Source organism: Indicator indicator, chromosome 19 (assembly GCF_027791375.1).
Source record: "Indicator indicator isolate 239-I01 chromosome 19, UM_Iind_1.1, whole genome shotgun sequence".
Lineage (NCBI taxonomy): Eukaryota > Metazoa > Chordata > Aves > Piciformes > Indicatoridae > Indicator > Indicator indicator.
Genome location: NC_072028.1, coordinates 9,611,411 through 9,627,647, shown reverse-complemented (window position 1 = coordinate 9,627,647; position 16,237 = coordinate 9,611,411). Strand labels below are relative to the sequence as shown.

At 49.1% G+C, this 16,237-nt stretch overlaps 1 protein-coding gene across 1 annotated transcript in view; it reads left to right on the top strand.

The window, feature by feature from the left end:
- Window positions 1-10,430, top strand: part of GALNS (galactosamine (N-acetyl)-6-sulfatase) — a 61,683-nt gene extending 51,253 nt beyond the window's left edge. The window contains exons 13-14 of the mRNA XM_054389574.1: window positions 5,719-5,836; window positions 9,723-10,430. Coding sequence (XP_054245549.1) covers window positions 5,719-5,836; window positions 9,723-9,809 — 205 coding nt within the window. The 3' untranslated portion in view covers window positions 9,810-10,430. The remainder of the gene's footprint in view (window positions 1-5,718; window positions 5,837-9,722) is intronic.
- The last annotated feature ends 5,807 nt before the right edge of the window (window positions 10,431-16,237 follow it).

The window sequence follows — 16,237 nt, the reverse complement described above, 5'->3', positions numbered from 1 at the left end:
GCAGACTCCTCACAACACCACCTGCTCACCCCCTCCCTCTTCCAGAGCTATTCCCAGCTCTCCTCCTGCAGGAGTGTTGAACTCGAATACAAAATGCGGCATGCCCTGGAGGCAGCCAGGTTTGGATCTTCCTGCAGACAACAATGCCCAGACACCTGTGCGGATCATAGCAGCCGGGTTTGGAACACGGAATGTTGCCCTCACAGCCTGGTCCTGACTCAGAGAAATGAGGATACTCCATGTAAGAGAGGTTCCCTGTTCCAGCCAAGTGGGATTGATTACCATGATGTAATTATCCCCACCTTAAAGGCAGATTTTGTCTCCAAACACACGTCTTGCGTAGGGCTGGAGACAGTTTTAGCCCCTACCCTGTTTGCAGTCAGTAAATGCTCTACAGATCACTGCCTCGATATTGGGTCTTGGTGAGCTCTGTGGAGCTAAACAGGGCTGGGGAGCAAAACCCAAGCTGATCAAAGGGAGGAGCAGGGATTTCCATAGGGCCAAGACACAGCTATGAAGATGCTAAGGGGGCTAGAAGAACTCTGAGAGGAGGACAGGCTGAGACCTGTGGCTGTTTAGCCTGGAGAATAGCAGCCTGAGAGGAGATCTGATCAATGCTCAGCAAGAGCTGAATGGTTGGGGACAAGAGAATGGATGGAGCCAGACTCTTCTCTGTGATGCGAAAAGTGGACAAGAGGCAACAGACACAAACTGGAACCCAGAAGGTTCCATCTGAAAAGAAGAAACTTTGCTGTGAAGGTGCTGGAGCCCTGGAACAGGCTGCCCAGAGAGGTTGTGGAATCTCCTTCTCTGGAGAGATTCCAAACCTGTCTGGACATCGTGATCCTGGGCGACCTGCTGTGGGTGACCCTGCTTTAGCAGGGGGGTTGGACTGGCTGATTCCTAGAGGTCCCCTTCTAACCTTCACCATTGTGAGATTCTGGGAAAACCTGCCCCCATGCCACTGTGACTCCAATTCCAGTTAATACCAGTCCCAGGGCTGGTGCCACTCTGCAGTCCCCTGCTCAGAGACTTGATACATATCTGGATGAGGAAGACAGTTTATGTGTTTAATTGAGGCATCTGAAGAAGACCTGTGGTGATCTTCCAGTATTGAATGACACCTTAGAGTGCTTGGGGTCCATCACTGTCATGCATCTCAACATGGGGAAGACAGCTGCGATCGGATATGTCTTAAGCCAGCGTCAACAGGTTTAGCCAGCTTAAGAGCATGTTAAACCCTACTGAGACAAGGTTTAGAGGTTAGCAGTATGACTTGGAGCCTAATCTATACATGTTCTTCAGCTTGAGCCAGCTTTATGTGTGAAGTGTGGGTCCTTTGTAGGAGCCAAGCCGTTTCTCTGATGCTTTGGGGAAGTCATTCAGCCTCCGCTAAAAGCTGAAATAATCTAAAAGCGTCGCCGCCGCAGGGGAGAGCAGTTGAGAAACACCAGGAGCTGAGGTTAGGCCAAGATTTCCTGTCACTGCTGAGCTACTGAAAAAGCCAGGAGTGTCCTGAACATGGGAATTAAGGCAAGAAGATGATTTAAATGACTCAAGCTTACTTTGTTATACTGCGGCATTCACGTGTCTTAGGTTGCTAATGAGCAACAATGCTGTGGGTAAATGCAGCAGTTAAGATTAGAGCAAAAGGGGAAAAAAAAGAGGGTTTGTTTCTTTTCTTTCCCCTCACTGCCACAAGGACTGGCAGATTTGGAGCAAAAAGCAGCAGTGGTGACAACATATTGTTTCTCTTTCAGCCAGAGCACAGCTGTGTTTTCCACTGCTCTGTCCAGATTATCGCTGATTCGGGAGCCTCTGCATGGAAAACCATCTTGCTGGATGAAATTGGGCTGTCTCTTTAGCACTTCAATATTTGTGGAGCTTAATTAGGGAGCAGCAACGTTTTATCTTAAGGAGTCCACTTCCAAAAAGAAGATCTTAAATGCTGGAGGGATGACACAAGTATGTGACTGAAATAAACACAGGAGATAGCTCCAAGAGCAGCAGGAGGAGGCATTAAATTGGAGTATCTGCTAGCCCCCAACAATTGATTAAAATGTGTATTAATTCATGTTAATCCTTCATATGAGGAGCTTAATAAAGTGTGATTAAGCTTGAGTTTGGAGGAGCTTTAATCCTGGCACAATAGGTGCAGTAGAAACCTCTGAAACATTTGTGTCTCCCTGAGCTGCAGGTCATCTCTGTTTCCATCACCAGAGTACAGGAGGCTTTAAAATGTGTCTGGCTCCACTGTCTCATCCAGTTTCCAGCTCCCCTGTCCGAAATGTGGACCTAAGTGCCAGGTCCTGCACTCGGGTCACAACAACCCCATGAATGCTTCAAGCTGGGGGCAGAATGGCTGAAAACTGTCTGGTGGAAAAGGACCTGCAGGTGTTGGTCGACAGTGGCTGAAAATGAGCCAGTGTGTGCCCAGGTGACCAAGAAGGCCAACAGCATCCTAGCTTGGATCAGCAATAGTGTGGCCAGCAGGAACAGGACAGGGATTGTTCTGCTGTAGTCAGTGTTGGTGAGGCCACACCTTGAGTATCACAGGATGTTAGGGGTTGGAAGGCACCTCTGGAGATTGAGTCCAACCCCGCTGCCAGAACAGCACAGGTTGCACAGGAATGCATCCAGATGGGTCTTGAAAGTCTCCAGAGAAGGAGACTCCACAACCTCCCTGGGCAGCCTGTTCCAGTGCTCTGTGACCCTCACAGTGAAGAAGTTTCTCCTCATGTTGAGGTGAAACCTCCTGTGCTGCAGTTTACATCCATTGCCCCTTGTCCTATCACAGGGTACAACTGAGAAGTACTGGAGGTTGGAGCCAGGTGGGGATTGGTCTTTTCTCCCAAGGAACACGTGGCAGGACAAGAGGAAACAGCCTCAAGTTGCTCCATGGAAGGTTTAGGTTGGACATGAGGAGCAATTCCTTTACTGAAAGCGTGGTCAGGCATTGGACCAAGCTGCCCAGGTTACTGGTGGACATCCCAGTGCCTGGAGGACTTTTAAAGATGTGGTGCTGAGGGATATGGTTTGGTGGCCATGATGGTGTTGGGTTAATAGTTGAACTTGATGATCTTCCAGCTCCTCTCCAGTCTAGCCCATTGTGTGGTTCCATGGCACGCAGCGTGCATCCCTGGTACTGACGGGCAGTTTTAGGCAGCCTCCCCCGGTGTGTTTGTCTCTGCAGCTTTTGTCTCCGTGTGCAGCTCTCCCAGCCTCTGCCTGTCAGCACAGGTTACTGTTAAACCCTCTCTGCCTCCTCTAGAAACCTGCTTTGGTTGTTTTCTCAAGCGTGCTGCTGGGCTGGCAATCCTGCGTGGCTTGTAACGCGGCCAGAAATGCTTGCAGATAAAATCACACCAAACTGAAAGGCTTTTGTGCCACCAGGGTGCCAGAGTGGCTGAGCCAAGTGATGGCTGCCTTCAGTGTCCTTGTCAGGGTGTGAGTTGTGGGTGGCCTTTGGCAGCTCCAAACTTCTGCCTGTCCTTCTGTTTTCAGTGGTCTTTGGGGCAGTGGCTGCTGTAAGAGCTAGAGGGGGGATGTGTGGGGAGAGGAGCAAGCAAATTGGGAAGCTGTCATAGAATTGTTGGGTTGGAAAAGCTCTTTAAAATCATGGAGTCCAACCATTAACCCAGCATTGCCAGGGCACCAATAAACCATGCCCCTCAGCACCACATCTATACTGCTTTGAAATCCCTCCAGGGATGGAGACTCCACCATTGCTCTGGGCAGTCTGGTCCAGGTCTCGACAATTCTTTTGGGGAAATTCTTCCTTATGTCCAACCTAAACCTCCCCTGAGGCAACTTGAGGCGGTTTCCCCTTGTCCTGTCACTTGTTTCCTGGGAGAAGAGGCAACTCCCACCTGGCTCCAGCCTCCTTTCAGGGAGTTGTAGAGAGCCAGGTCTTCTCTAAGCCTTCTTTTATCCAGGCTGAACAATCTCAATTCCCTCAGCTGCTCCTCACAACATTTGTGCTCTAGGCCCTTCACCAGCTTTGTTGCACTTCTCTGGACCCACTCCAGCACCTCAATGTCCTTCCTGGGGGGCCAGGGGTCCAAAACTGCACCCGAGAACGGTCTGAACTTTGGGGTGGTCCGTACAGATCCCAGTCCCAGTGGCAGCCTCCTCTCCACCAGGATGCAGCCCGCTGGGTGTGAGAGCATCAGATCAGTTTGCTCCGTCTTGTCCTTTCCCACTGCCTTCCGGTTCTCTATCAGCACAGCTCAGGCCCATCCCCACAATCAGCTTCTCTCTGGATGGCTGCCGAGATGTGATTATTTATAGGGCTTACTGGAAACTGTTGGCACATTACTGGGCTTCAAAATGTGATTGTTTTTCAGAGAAGGAAATTAGCTGGAGTGTGGGGCTGGTGGCCAGCTTGGACTGTAAGCAGAGGGAGCCCGAGGTCAGGACCGAGCTGCATTGTTTCTTTTATCTTCAGAAGCAATTTGCTGCTCTGTGGATTGTTTGTGAAGTGACTCTTAACGTGATGGACAAAATGAGATCATTGAGTAGCAGGCCTCCATTTTAGAAACACTTGAGGCAGTGGTGGAGCACAGCCTGAACCACTTCAACAAGTACCTGCTGGAGTAAGCGGGTGGAGGCAAAGCTGGGAATGTCTAGCCCTGTGGGAGGGTTTGGAGCGTGACTGATGGGTCCCAGCTTGGACTAATAAAGCTGTAATGGAAGAATGTAGATGGGGTAGAACCCCAGGGTGGATGTTACAAAACAGAGGAGGTATTCTTGTCTTGGCCAAGTCACTTCTATTCTTCTCCTCCATCTTCCTGTTTGCATAATGTTAGTTCATCTTACTTGCTGATGGTGAAGTTTTGCTGGCCGACAACAGTGGTGTTTGAATCTCATAGCTCAAGAACACTCTTGAAAAACAAAGTGTTGATATTGCCCTTTTTTCCCTTAAAATAAAGGCCTCTGCACAAGGCATGTGGTGTGGAGAAGCACTTGTGAGAGTGGAGGGTGAATGTGCAGAGAACTGGGTGGCCTCTCTTGGGTGACACCTTGGCAAGATCACCTCAGCAGACTTGTTTATGTGCTAGCATAGCATGTCTGGCAAGGTGTTTGTCCTGGGTCTAGGAAGCTTCCCATGATAGTCAGTCAAGGCACAGCTTGAGGACTACCCCACAAGTCCATTTCTTTGTTCATGCCAACTTTCTCCTTGGGGATCAACGTGAGATTGCAGCATATCTGCCCAGCTATCAAGTTTAGGGCCACAGGGACTAGCAAGACTTGAAAGCTGAAGCCCCACCCTGAGAGCTGATCTGCCAGGAACCATGTGCTGGCTTGCTGAGGAGAGCAGGTCATCTGCTGTCCTGCTGCCCTAAGTAGGGCACCTGAGAACCACAGCCTCCAGGCCCAGCCAGGCCGGATGGACTCCTTCAGCCCACATGTCTTCTTCCCATGTGGACCTCACAGAATGGAGATCATGGAGTCCAACTGTTAACCCAACACTGCCAGGTGACCACTAAACCATGTCCCTCAGCACCACATCTCCACAGCTTTGGAACCCCTCCAGGGATGAAGACTCCACCACTACCCTGGGCAGCCTGTTTCTGTGGACTCTTACTGTTGACTTCAAGCTTTTGTGTCCTTCTCCTTTGCTATGGTCCAGGAACAGTCTTCTTAGCAATGCAGACACTGTCTTGATGCCCTGTATGAAGCCCCACTAATAACAGCTGTGTTTTTTTCACCTTCTAGTTTTGTCAGTGATGAATACCAGAGGGCTATGGAGTGGATATCTGGGGTTGTCCAGCAGCACAAAGCCACCATGTTGCCAGGGGTGCCACAACTGAACGTGTGTGACAAGGCTGTCATGGTGAGTGGTTAAAGCATAAATACATCTGAGAATCCTTAGCTCAAAATATCGTTTGTAAAAGCTTTGTAAAATGTTACACAATCATGGAATCATAGAACTGATCGGGTTGGAAAAGACCTTTGAGATCATCAAGTCCAAGTGTTCTCTAACTCTACCAAGGCTGGTGCTAAACCACATCCCTCAGCACCACATCTCTGCTTCTTTTAAACACCTCCAAGGATGAGGATTCAACTACCTCCTTGGGGAGCCTGTTCCACTGTTTGAGAAGCCTTTCAGTGAAGAAGTTTCTTCTAATGTCCAACCTAAACCTCCCCTGGTGCAACTTGAGGCCATTTCCTCTCATCCTGTCACTAGTTACTAGGGAGAAGGTCTTCTGTTTTGAGTGGTGGGACTGGGACAGTGGCTCTTTCTCAATGATGCATGTAAATAAATATCTTTGGCCTTGCTTGGTCTCCTCCAGTTGCACCCATGCCTGACTTCTTCCAAGTCTTTATGGCTTATAACATGACAAACATTTTCCATTCTGTTTTCTGCTTCGAGCTGCACGTTGGCAGTTACAGTTTGGCTTTCCTGTCAAATGCTGTTGGGTTTGGTGAGAACCTGGGAAAGAAACTGGATGGTTTGTAGGAGGCAAAGTTGTCAGATGACAGGAGTGTGTGTAGTCTGAGGGGCTGTGCCTGTAGACTGACACAAAATAGTAACAGGCAAAATCTTTCTCACGCTGAAATCATCTTCTGAAGCGAACAGTTAGTACTTGTGGCTTAGGATCTATCTCCAGCCAGAAGGAGAAGTACAAAATGTGGAGCTGTGTCTCCTCAGTGAGGAGGCAAAGATCTTTTTTAGCTTTGTTACATCTCTCTATTTTTGGATGTTAAGCAGGAAAAAGATTTGAAGGACCATTGTTTCTGGGTTGTTTTCTTTCGTTAGTCAACTTTTCCCTTGGTAAACACTGTTCTGAGCTCCTCTGGGACTGTTTGGGGTCATGCACTCTCTCCAATGCCTGGCTGCAGCCAGAGACCTGCACTGGGAAGGCATTTCTTCTGGTTCATCCATGGTAGGCATTCTCCACTGCTCTGCAGCTACCCTGCTGCAGGGTGTTTAGGTGCTGTGAAAACATCTGGTGTCTCTGTTTGGCACCAGACAGTGTCTTTGGGCTGCATAATATGCTGGCCTGGAGGCCCTGTACTTCATGCTGTATCCCAGCTCCCTCCTTGGGGCTATTGAGTCACTCATGCCTTGTTTTGCAGAGTATGGACTTCTCCTAGGCTATGGCAAATGTCCAGGGCTCGGGTAAGCCCAGTTATACCTGTCTAGGCTGTAAGTAGAGGCAGCTGATCATAGAATCATCAAATCACAGAATTATTTAGGCTGGAGAAGACCTTTAAGATCATGGATTCCAACCATTAACCCAGCACTGACAGGTCACCACTAAACCATGTCCCTCAGCACCACATCTGCATGGCTTTGAAACCCCTCCAGGGATGGGGACTTCACCAGTGCCCTGGGCAGCCTGGTTGAGGCCTTGACAACCCTCAAAAGGGAAAAAAATTGTTCCTCATGTCCAACCTAAACCTCCCTTGGTACAACTTCAGGCTGTTTCCTCTTGTTCTGTCACTTACTCCTTGTGAGAGGAGAGTCACAAAACTAAAATAAATAGGCACCAAATTCTTGCCTTTTGAGGCCAGCAATGAAGATATGGAAATCTTTTTGGGGTGATAGTAGAGCTGGGGTTGATTGAGCTCTGAATCTGTCTTTGGGAGATAAGTATCACCTGCTAATACTGTCCCCAGCACTGTCTTCTGCATTCTGTCACCCATTTATTTGAGATGAGCATTTCACATCCTTTCTGGGACAGAGGAGCAGAATTGTCTTTACTTATCCATGAGCAAAGCAGATGGATCGTTTTGTAGCTGCTGCAGTCTCAGGCTTGCTGTAAGCACAGCCCTCCTGAGCAGGGGAGGTGTTTGCTGGTCCATCTGTGGTGTATCCCACCAGCAGTGCAGATGAAGCTCCTGCTGAGCCAGTTCTGCCACGTTCTCCTCCTTTGGAAGTGCAAGAGAAGTTGCTTGGAGCAGTGGAGTCGTGCTGGCTCGCTGCAGGTTTGACTTGCAGCACACATGGTGTCTGTCCTCGGGGTTCTCAGCGCTTCCAGGAAAGCCAACTGGGACTGCCAGACTGATGCTGACAAGATTTGGGTTTCAACAAAAGAAACAAAGATTTTTGTTTGGATTTCTGTTGGTTCTACAGAGTGGTCCAGCATCTGAAATCTGCAGTGGTTGTTCGTGTGCTTTAAAACTGAGAAAGGGATTTAAAAGCAGCGTTAATTGCTCTGAAACCCTTCCTGCAGCGAGGTGCCTCCCACCAAAGCTCCCCTCTGTGGTCTCCTCCTTCCAGGCATAGCTGGTGTCTCACTGCCATCTGTTGTCAGCTGGATGGAATAGAAACCTGCTCCTTGTTTTTCTGGGGATAAGAAAATATAAATGATGGGAAATTAAACTGAAGGGTCTAGACCACAAGTCTTGTGAGGGGCAGCTGAGGGAACTGAGGTTGTTCAGCCTGGAGGGGAGACCCTCTGGCTCTCTACAACTCCCTGAAAGGAGGTTGGAGCCAGGTGGGGGTCAGTGTCTTCTCCTGGAGGTTGGAGCCAGGTGGGGGTCAGTGTCTTCTCCTGGAGGTTGGAGCCAGGTGGGGGTCAGTGTCTTCTCCCAAGGAACAAGTGATAGGACAAGAGGAAACAGCCTCAAGTTGTAATAAGGGAGGTTTAGTTTGGACATGAGGAACAATTTCTTCCCCTTGAGCGTTGTCAAGGCCTGGCCTGGGTTGCCTGAGACAGTGGTGAAGACTCCATCCCTGGAGGGGTTTCAAAGCCATGTAGATGTGGTGCTGAGGGACAGGATTTAATGATGACCTGGCACTGCTGGGTTAATGGTTGGAGTCTATGATCTTGAAGGTCTTTTCCAGAAAAAACAATCCTGTGATTCTGTGAAGAAAAACAAGTAAAATGAAAGGCAGGAGGTCAGAGCTGTACTGACCTTTAGTAGGCAACAGCAGGAATCTCCCATGGATGGACAGACCTTGAGAGAGTGAGGGACAAAAAAATGAACCCTGAAGGTTTCTGAAGGCAGAATGGGAATTGTAACCTGCCAGTCACATTGCTGCAGCCCAAATGGTAAATAACAGAACCCAAATGAAACTGGGAAAGTTCTTTTGTCCAGATTTCTTCTGTCCTTGATCCCTTTGGAAGCTGAGCTTTGCAGTGGGTTTCCTTCCTGATGTCATTTCTCTGTTGCACATAAGCTGGAGAAAGGTTGTTCCAGAAACATGGAAATAAGGGAGCCAAATAGTTTTGGTCTGCATGCGCTGGAATAGTTGTCTCCTAAATGCCTCCTGCTCCATCTGTTCCTGACTTCATCCATCAAAATGCTCATTAAAATCCCATCCTTCTTTTCTCTCCCACCTTTGGCCTCCTGTTGCCTTTTTGCATGTTTCCTCAAGAATGTGTGAGAATATCTTAGTGCTAAGAATGAGAATTCTCTCATGGAAAATTAAGATTTCACCTCAGGGTCTTCTTACTCTGTCCTACTTCAAGGAAGAAAAGGTGGTCATTAGAGTGCCAGCAGAGTGTTGTCTGTACCACTGTATCCCAGCAGAGGGAATCATCTGCTCAAGAAGGATTCACAGCTTTTCCTAAAGCTTGTTTTAGATAGTGGTTGGAGCGGGGAACTTGTTGAGCCCATGACACTCCTCTAGCAAAAGAAGTTTCATTTTGCAAGCAGGACATAAAAGTGTCTTTGTGAGGATCAAAAAGGCTTGGTTAGAGCACAGGGCTTAGCAGACACTTGGTATGAATCACCTTTCTGTGTCTTTTTGTGTGTGTTTTTAACAGAATTGGTCTCCTCCGGGCTGTGAGAAGTTGGGGAAGTGCCTGAAACCCCCCAAATCTGATCCTAAGAAGTGCTTTTGGCCTCATTGATCTTCTCTGCAGCCCTCAAGAGCTGCACAAAAAAAACCCCTCCAAGCTGCTGGACAGAGAGTTTACAAGGCATGTCTTCTCATGTTGGCACTCCTGTTTACACAGGAAGGGTGTGATGGATGCATGATATCATCATTTGCTCTTCCAAAAGGGCAGTGTTTATATTGCTGGAGCTCAGGGCTTAGACTGTGCCCTGCTGGTGGTGCAGTTGTTCCCGTAAATGGTAACTTCTCAGTGAAGACCATTTCAGCTGTGAGAGCTCTCTGGACAGCCACAACTCTGCCATCAGCCCAGAAAAGCCTTGGATGCACCTTTCCTCTTGCTCCTTCCACCCAACCTGCTCTCCCAAACCACTGCTCGCTCGGATGCCCCAACAGCAGCCACGGAGGCTGGTTCAGGAAGCTTACAGCTGCCAGAGATCCCAGCCCAAGCTGCTCTTGTTTGGTTTGCCTGTAACTTGTTGTTTTAACCTTGGAATTTCCATTGTGAGCTCTTTGGACACCAACTTGTTTTTCCTTTCTTACTAAACTCGTGAGTGCTGGGTACCAGACTGCTGCTGGTTGCACACAAGAGCTCCCTCCTGTTCCCAGGCAAGGGGAAAACAGTCTGCCTTCCTTTTCATTCCATCTGTAGTTGCAAACATTCCTCATGGAATGGCATAAAGATATTTGGAGATGGTGGTTGTGTAAGTATTGCCTTATTGATGCTGCACAGGGTGCTCTTGGGGAGCTGGGGGTCCATTCTTCATCCAGAGGTTTCCTTTGTTTCCCAAAATCTGGGTCCAAATATGGTTCAAGGCTCTCTTCTGGTCTCATGATCTGGACCCAGGCAACTTACATGCTCAGAATTGCCCATTTACATCAGCTGTTAACTCTTGACCCTGTTTCCAGCCTGCTGTCTCTGAGGAATTCTTGTGCAAACTTTCCACAGCCTGGGTGTAGTTCTTCTCTGAACAGAGTTCACACTAAACGCTGAGCCTTCACACAATGTCTCAGCTGCTTTGGAGCCTGTTTCACACTCTTTGCTGTTGTTAGTAAATGTGTCCTGAACAAAACTGAGCCAGGTTGTTCTAGGGCTTCAGGGGAGTAGCTAAAAGGAGGAGGGGAGAAGGGAACAAGCAACCCAAACATGCTGGTTGCACCACCAACAGCTTCATGTCACACCTTCAGTGTTTTTATGCACCACTGTGTCCTCCCCACGTGGTATGGTGCTGCCCTGGGGAAAATCAGGGTGTTCTGTACCTGGAAACAGCCCCATTTCACACAATCCCAGGATCCCAGCACAGTGAGGGTTGGAAGGGATCACAATGTCCATGCAGGTTTGGAATCTCTCCAGAGAAGCAGACTCCACAACCTCTCTGGACAGCCTGCTCCAGGCCTCCAGCACCCTCACAGGAGAGAAGTCTCCTCCTGTTCCCATGGAACCTCCTGAGTTCCAGTTTGTGCCTGTTGTCCCTTGTCCACCTTCAGCATCACTGATGAGAGTCTGTTCCCATCTTCTTGCCCCAACCCTTTAGCTCTTGCTGAGCATTGAGACAATCTCCTCTCAGGCTGCTCTTCTGCATGCTAAACAGCCCCAGACTTCTCAGCCTTTCCTCCTCACAGATGTTCCAGTCCCCTCAGCAGTTTCTTCAGCCCTCTAATCACGTTCCTTCCCAAGTAACCTTGGGGATGGCTTGAGATGAATTGAGAACTCTGCTTCAGTTCTAGTGCCTGCTACAAGCTTCTCAGCTGCATGTTCTCACCCTGCCTGTGATCCCAAACACTTCTTCTTTCTGTTCCCATGGTTTGTGCTACCTGTACCCCCCTCCATGGTAATTCCTGCTGGATATCTCATGAAGCTGGGTAATCCTCTAAGACTGTCATAAGAACAGCACTTGAGGCAGCTCTTAACCCTTCCACCTAGCAGGAGTCTCAGCCAACCCTCCAGTGGCTGTCAGAACCTCTGAATCTTCTGCACAGCTGCAAATGGCATTTGTTTATATCCCAATGTCTTAGCTGCTTATGGTCTTCCTAATTGTCCTTCAAGTAGATCAAGGCATTTCCAGTTTCTCCATAACATTTCTCTCTTGTTTTGACATCCTGGGGATAGCTCAAGCCTTGAGAGATCCCAATCAGCCTGTTCATCAGTGGGGCTGTGTGAGGACTGGCAGGAGAACCTGCAGCACTTGTGTGCATCCAGCAGCACAGGAGACCAGACAAAACCAGTAACTTCCCATTTTCTGGGAGCTGTCCACCTCTGTTATAGTGCCTCCATCAGCCAGAAGTGTTCAGGATCCTGCAGTTCACTGTTATCAGCAGATAAAGATACCACCAGAGGAGGGAGTCTGTCACTGTGACTCCCTGAAAAGCAAATAGTTCTGAAGGTATCTGCTGTGAACTGTGACAGTGCTTTGTCCTCCTTCATGCTGCTGCTGAAGAGATCACATCACAGGATCACAGCTCATCATCTCAGCGCCAGCCCAGGCATGTTTCTCCCTTCCCAGCATTTGCAGTATGCACACTGAGAGTGTGCTGCATGCCTGCTACCTCCTGCCCCCTGCCTGCCCAGCTGCTGCTTCACTCTTTGCTCTTTCACAGCTTGCAGTTTTGAAGAACTCTGTGTTTCCCATGTCTGTGTAACTTGCTTGGACAAGCCACCCTGTTCTCAGCACACCCTGTGTTTGTCTGGTTACCTAACACAAAGTCCTCATTCCTCCTTGAAACAATCTCTCAGTGCATAGAACCACAGACTCGGTTTGGTGGGAATCACAGAATGGCTTAGGTTGGAAGGGGCCTCAGAGATCATCTACTCCATCCTCCCCACCATGGACAGGGATGCCTCTCAACTAGACTCAGCTGCTCAAAGCCTCATCCAACCTGGTCTTGGACACCCCTAGGGAGGAGGCATCCACAACCTCCCATTCCAGAGTCTCACCATCCTCATACTGAAGAACTTCCTCCTAAGATCCAGTCTGAACCTACTGTCCCTCAGCTTAAAACCATCCCCCTTGTCCTATTGCTAGACACACTTCTCCAGCCTTCCTGTAGGATCCCTTCAGGTACTGAAAGGCAGCTATAAAAGATCATCAGAAGTAAACATAGCACTGCCACGTCACCACTAAATTATGTCCCTCAGCACCACAGCTTCATAGCTTTGAAACCCCTCCAGGGATGGGGATTCTGCTCCTGCCCTGGGCATCCTGGGCTAGGCCTTGACAACCCTCAAGGGGAAGAAATTGTTCCTCCTGTCCAACCTAAATCTCCCCTAGTGCAGCTTGAGGCCATTTCCTCTTGTCTTGTCCTGTTGCTTGTTCCTTGAGAGAAGAGACTGCCCCCCTCCTGGCTTCAATCTCCTTTCAGGGAGTTACAGAGAGTCAGAAGGTCTCCACACAGCCTCCTCTTCTCCAGGCTTCCCACTGGAAAGTTGATTGCTGCTTATGATCTGCTTTGTGCACACCTGTTGTCAAAGAGCAAAGCTTGAGGTCCAGAAGCTGCTGCTTTAAGTGTAGCTAAAAATCATGGTCTGAGAGCTAGGCAGAATTGCAGACCAGTGCCTTTCCCAAGGCTGTGCCCATTTTAAAGGTGAGAGATGAGGAGCTAACAAATGAAAATGAACTAACTTGTCAGAAATGCAGCCTATGATTTGCTGTTATGCACCTCACTTTGGGCCAGGCTCCTGGAGATGCCTTCCAGATGATGGGAGTGACCTGGGGTAAAAATAGCTTGTTTTGGTTTCCCTGTAGTATTTTTAACATGGATCAATTTCCCAGCCCACACAGCCACCCAAGTACAGTTCAGAGGCTGCTGCAGGGACCAGGGTTGTCCATGGACAGAGGCTCAAGGTGCTCACCTGCACAGTTGGTGTGGGGCAGCTCAGAAACACAGATCCACACCACAGATCACAAAGCTGCCAGCAGGTATCACCACCTCTGCCCCAAAAACTATCCTCAGCCTCTGATCTGAGGTCATGCCATCTGATAGTTGCCCAGTTTGGGGAACTGTCCATACTGGGACAGGTGATGGATCTGAAGGAGCTGCCTGTGAGACCTGTCTGGGGTTGTGTGTGCAAGAGGAGTAGGTCTGGTGGAGTTTACTTGCTGACTGAGGACCTGCAGCAGTGGAGCTGGTGTGTTGGTGACTTCTCCAGCTGCAAGGCATAAAAGGTAAAGGAAAGATGGTGTCTAAGACTGTTTCTGTGTTATGTTCACAGAGTCCCAGACTGGTGGGGGTTGGAATGGACCTCTGGATATCATCTAGTCCAACCCCCTGCTAAAGCATAGCAGGTTTCCCAGGATCACAATGTCCAGCTGGGTTTGGAATCTCTGCAGAGGAGACTCCACAACCTCTCTGGGCAGCCTGCTCCAGAGCTCCAGCACCCTCACACCAAAGATTTTCTCCTCCTGTTCAGATGGAACCTCCTGGATTACAGTTTGTGCCTGTTGTCCTTTTGTTAGGCACTGCTCAGAAGAGTTTGGCCCCAGCCTCTTGGCCCCCACCCGTTAGCTCTTGCTGAGCACTGATCAGATCCCCTCTCAGGCTGCTCTCCTCCAGGCTAAACAGCCCCAGGTCTCTCAGCCTTTCCTCTTCACAGAGATGCTCCAGGGCCCTCAGCATCTTTGTAGCCTCCACTGAACTCTTTCTGGTAGTTCCCTCTCTCTTGAACTGGGGAGCCCAGAACAGGACACAGACCTCCAGGTGTGACTTCAGCAGGGCAGAGCAGAGGGTGAGGAAATCTTCCTCATCCTGTTGGCCACATGCACTCCAGGAGCCCTTTGGCTTTCTTGGCCACGAGGGCACATTGCTGGCTCATGGGCAACTTGTCCCCCAGTACTCCCAGCTCCTTCCCCTCAGAGCTGCTTTCCAGCAGGTCAGCCCTTCATCTGCACTGGTGCAGGGAGTTATTCCTACCCAGGTGCAGGACCCTACACTTGCCCTTGGTGAACTTTTCCTTCCTTTATATTTAAATCCATCTGCTGAAGGCTAGAAGCTTAGCATCTGCTTGGGCTGAGAATCCAAGGAATTTCTTCCTTGCCTTTAATTTCCAATTAGCTGAGCCTCTCCAGTTCCCTGCTCTGCCCCCAGGGCTGTGTTATCATCTGACCCTCCATGCAGAGAAGCTTCTGAAATTGATGTAACTAATAATCATGGGGAAAAAATTCTTCTGCATTTCCAGTGGGCGGCTGTGAAAATGGAGCCTTGATTTAAAACCCCGCAGTGACAAATGGATTATTTCAGTGACAAAATGAGTCTCTGCCACCCAGCAGCAATTTGGGGATGTGAACACTGGAACTGGAAAGCAGAAGATCAATTCCAAACACTTAGAGCTGAGGTTAATGCCCCACAAACTGTATTGAGGGCAGCGATGGAAGATAACTTCCCTCTGTGTTTGAAATGGGAGGCTGAGGAGCAATGTCAGAGGTGGAAATGGGCAAGAGGGGAACATCTCCCTTATGAGGAGAGGCTGAGGCAGCTGGGTCTCTTTGGCTTGCAGAAGAGGAGACTGAGAGGTCACCTTATTAATGTTTAGAAATATGTGAAGGGTAAGTGTCAGGAGAACAGAGCCAAGCTCTGCTCAGTGATGTCCAATAATCAGACAAGGTTCATGGGTGCAAGCTGGAGCAGAGGAGGTTCCTCGTGAACGTAAGGAAAAACTTTTTCACTATGAGGGTGACAAAACACTGGAACAGGCTGCCCAGAGAGGCTGTGGAGTCTCTTTCTCTGGAGACATTCAAAACCTGCCTGGACAGGTTCCTGTGTGACCTACTCCAGGTGATCCTGCTCTGGCAGGGGGGTTGGACTGGATGATCTTTTGAGGTCCCTTCCAGCTCCTAAAGTTCTGTGATTCTGTGAAGTTCAGACCAAGAAGAGAGTGAGTGATAGTGATACCCACATTTTGTAATAAAATGGCACCTGGTGTCTGGGGACTGAATTCTGGATGAGCTTTGGGGTTGACAGTGGGCTCTTACTGAAGGACCTGGAAACAATCTCTGAGAAGAGACTGTTGAACTTTGGACCCTGGTTGCTACATGGAAACAAGCAGAACTTGGTACTGCCTGAGTTGAGCCTTTCCCAAATGTGGTGAAGAGCTTCCAAAAGCCTCCTGGGTTTGTGTAAAGTCAAGCAGACAAGATGAAGATCTCCCCATGGTTGGAGAAAACTCTTTATTCCATGAGGACACCTTCACAGTCACTGTATAAAATCATTTCAGCTGAAGAAAGGCATTTTGAAGGTAAGAATGGTTTGAACTATGGGTGGGGTTTAGGGGGAAGGCAGTGCTGGGAGGCAGCTTGTTGTCTGCAGGGTTGCCAGCAGCCTCTTCATGGCTAGAGGAGAAACCTCTCCCCAGGGATCTTGCTGTTGTCCTCAGCACTGGGAAACTTTACAAGCTACAAGTGCTTTTACTCTTTTAAGAGCCATTTGCTCTCCAAATAACTCTTTTGCAGTTAG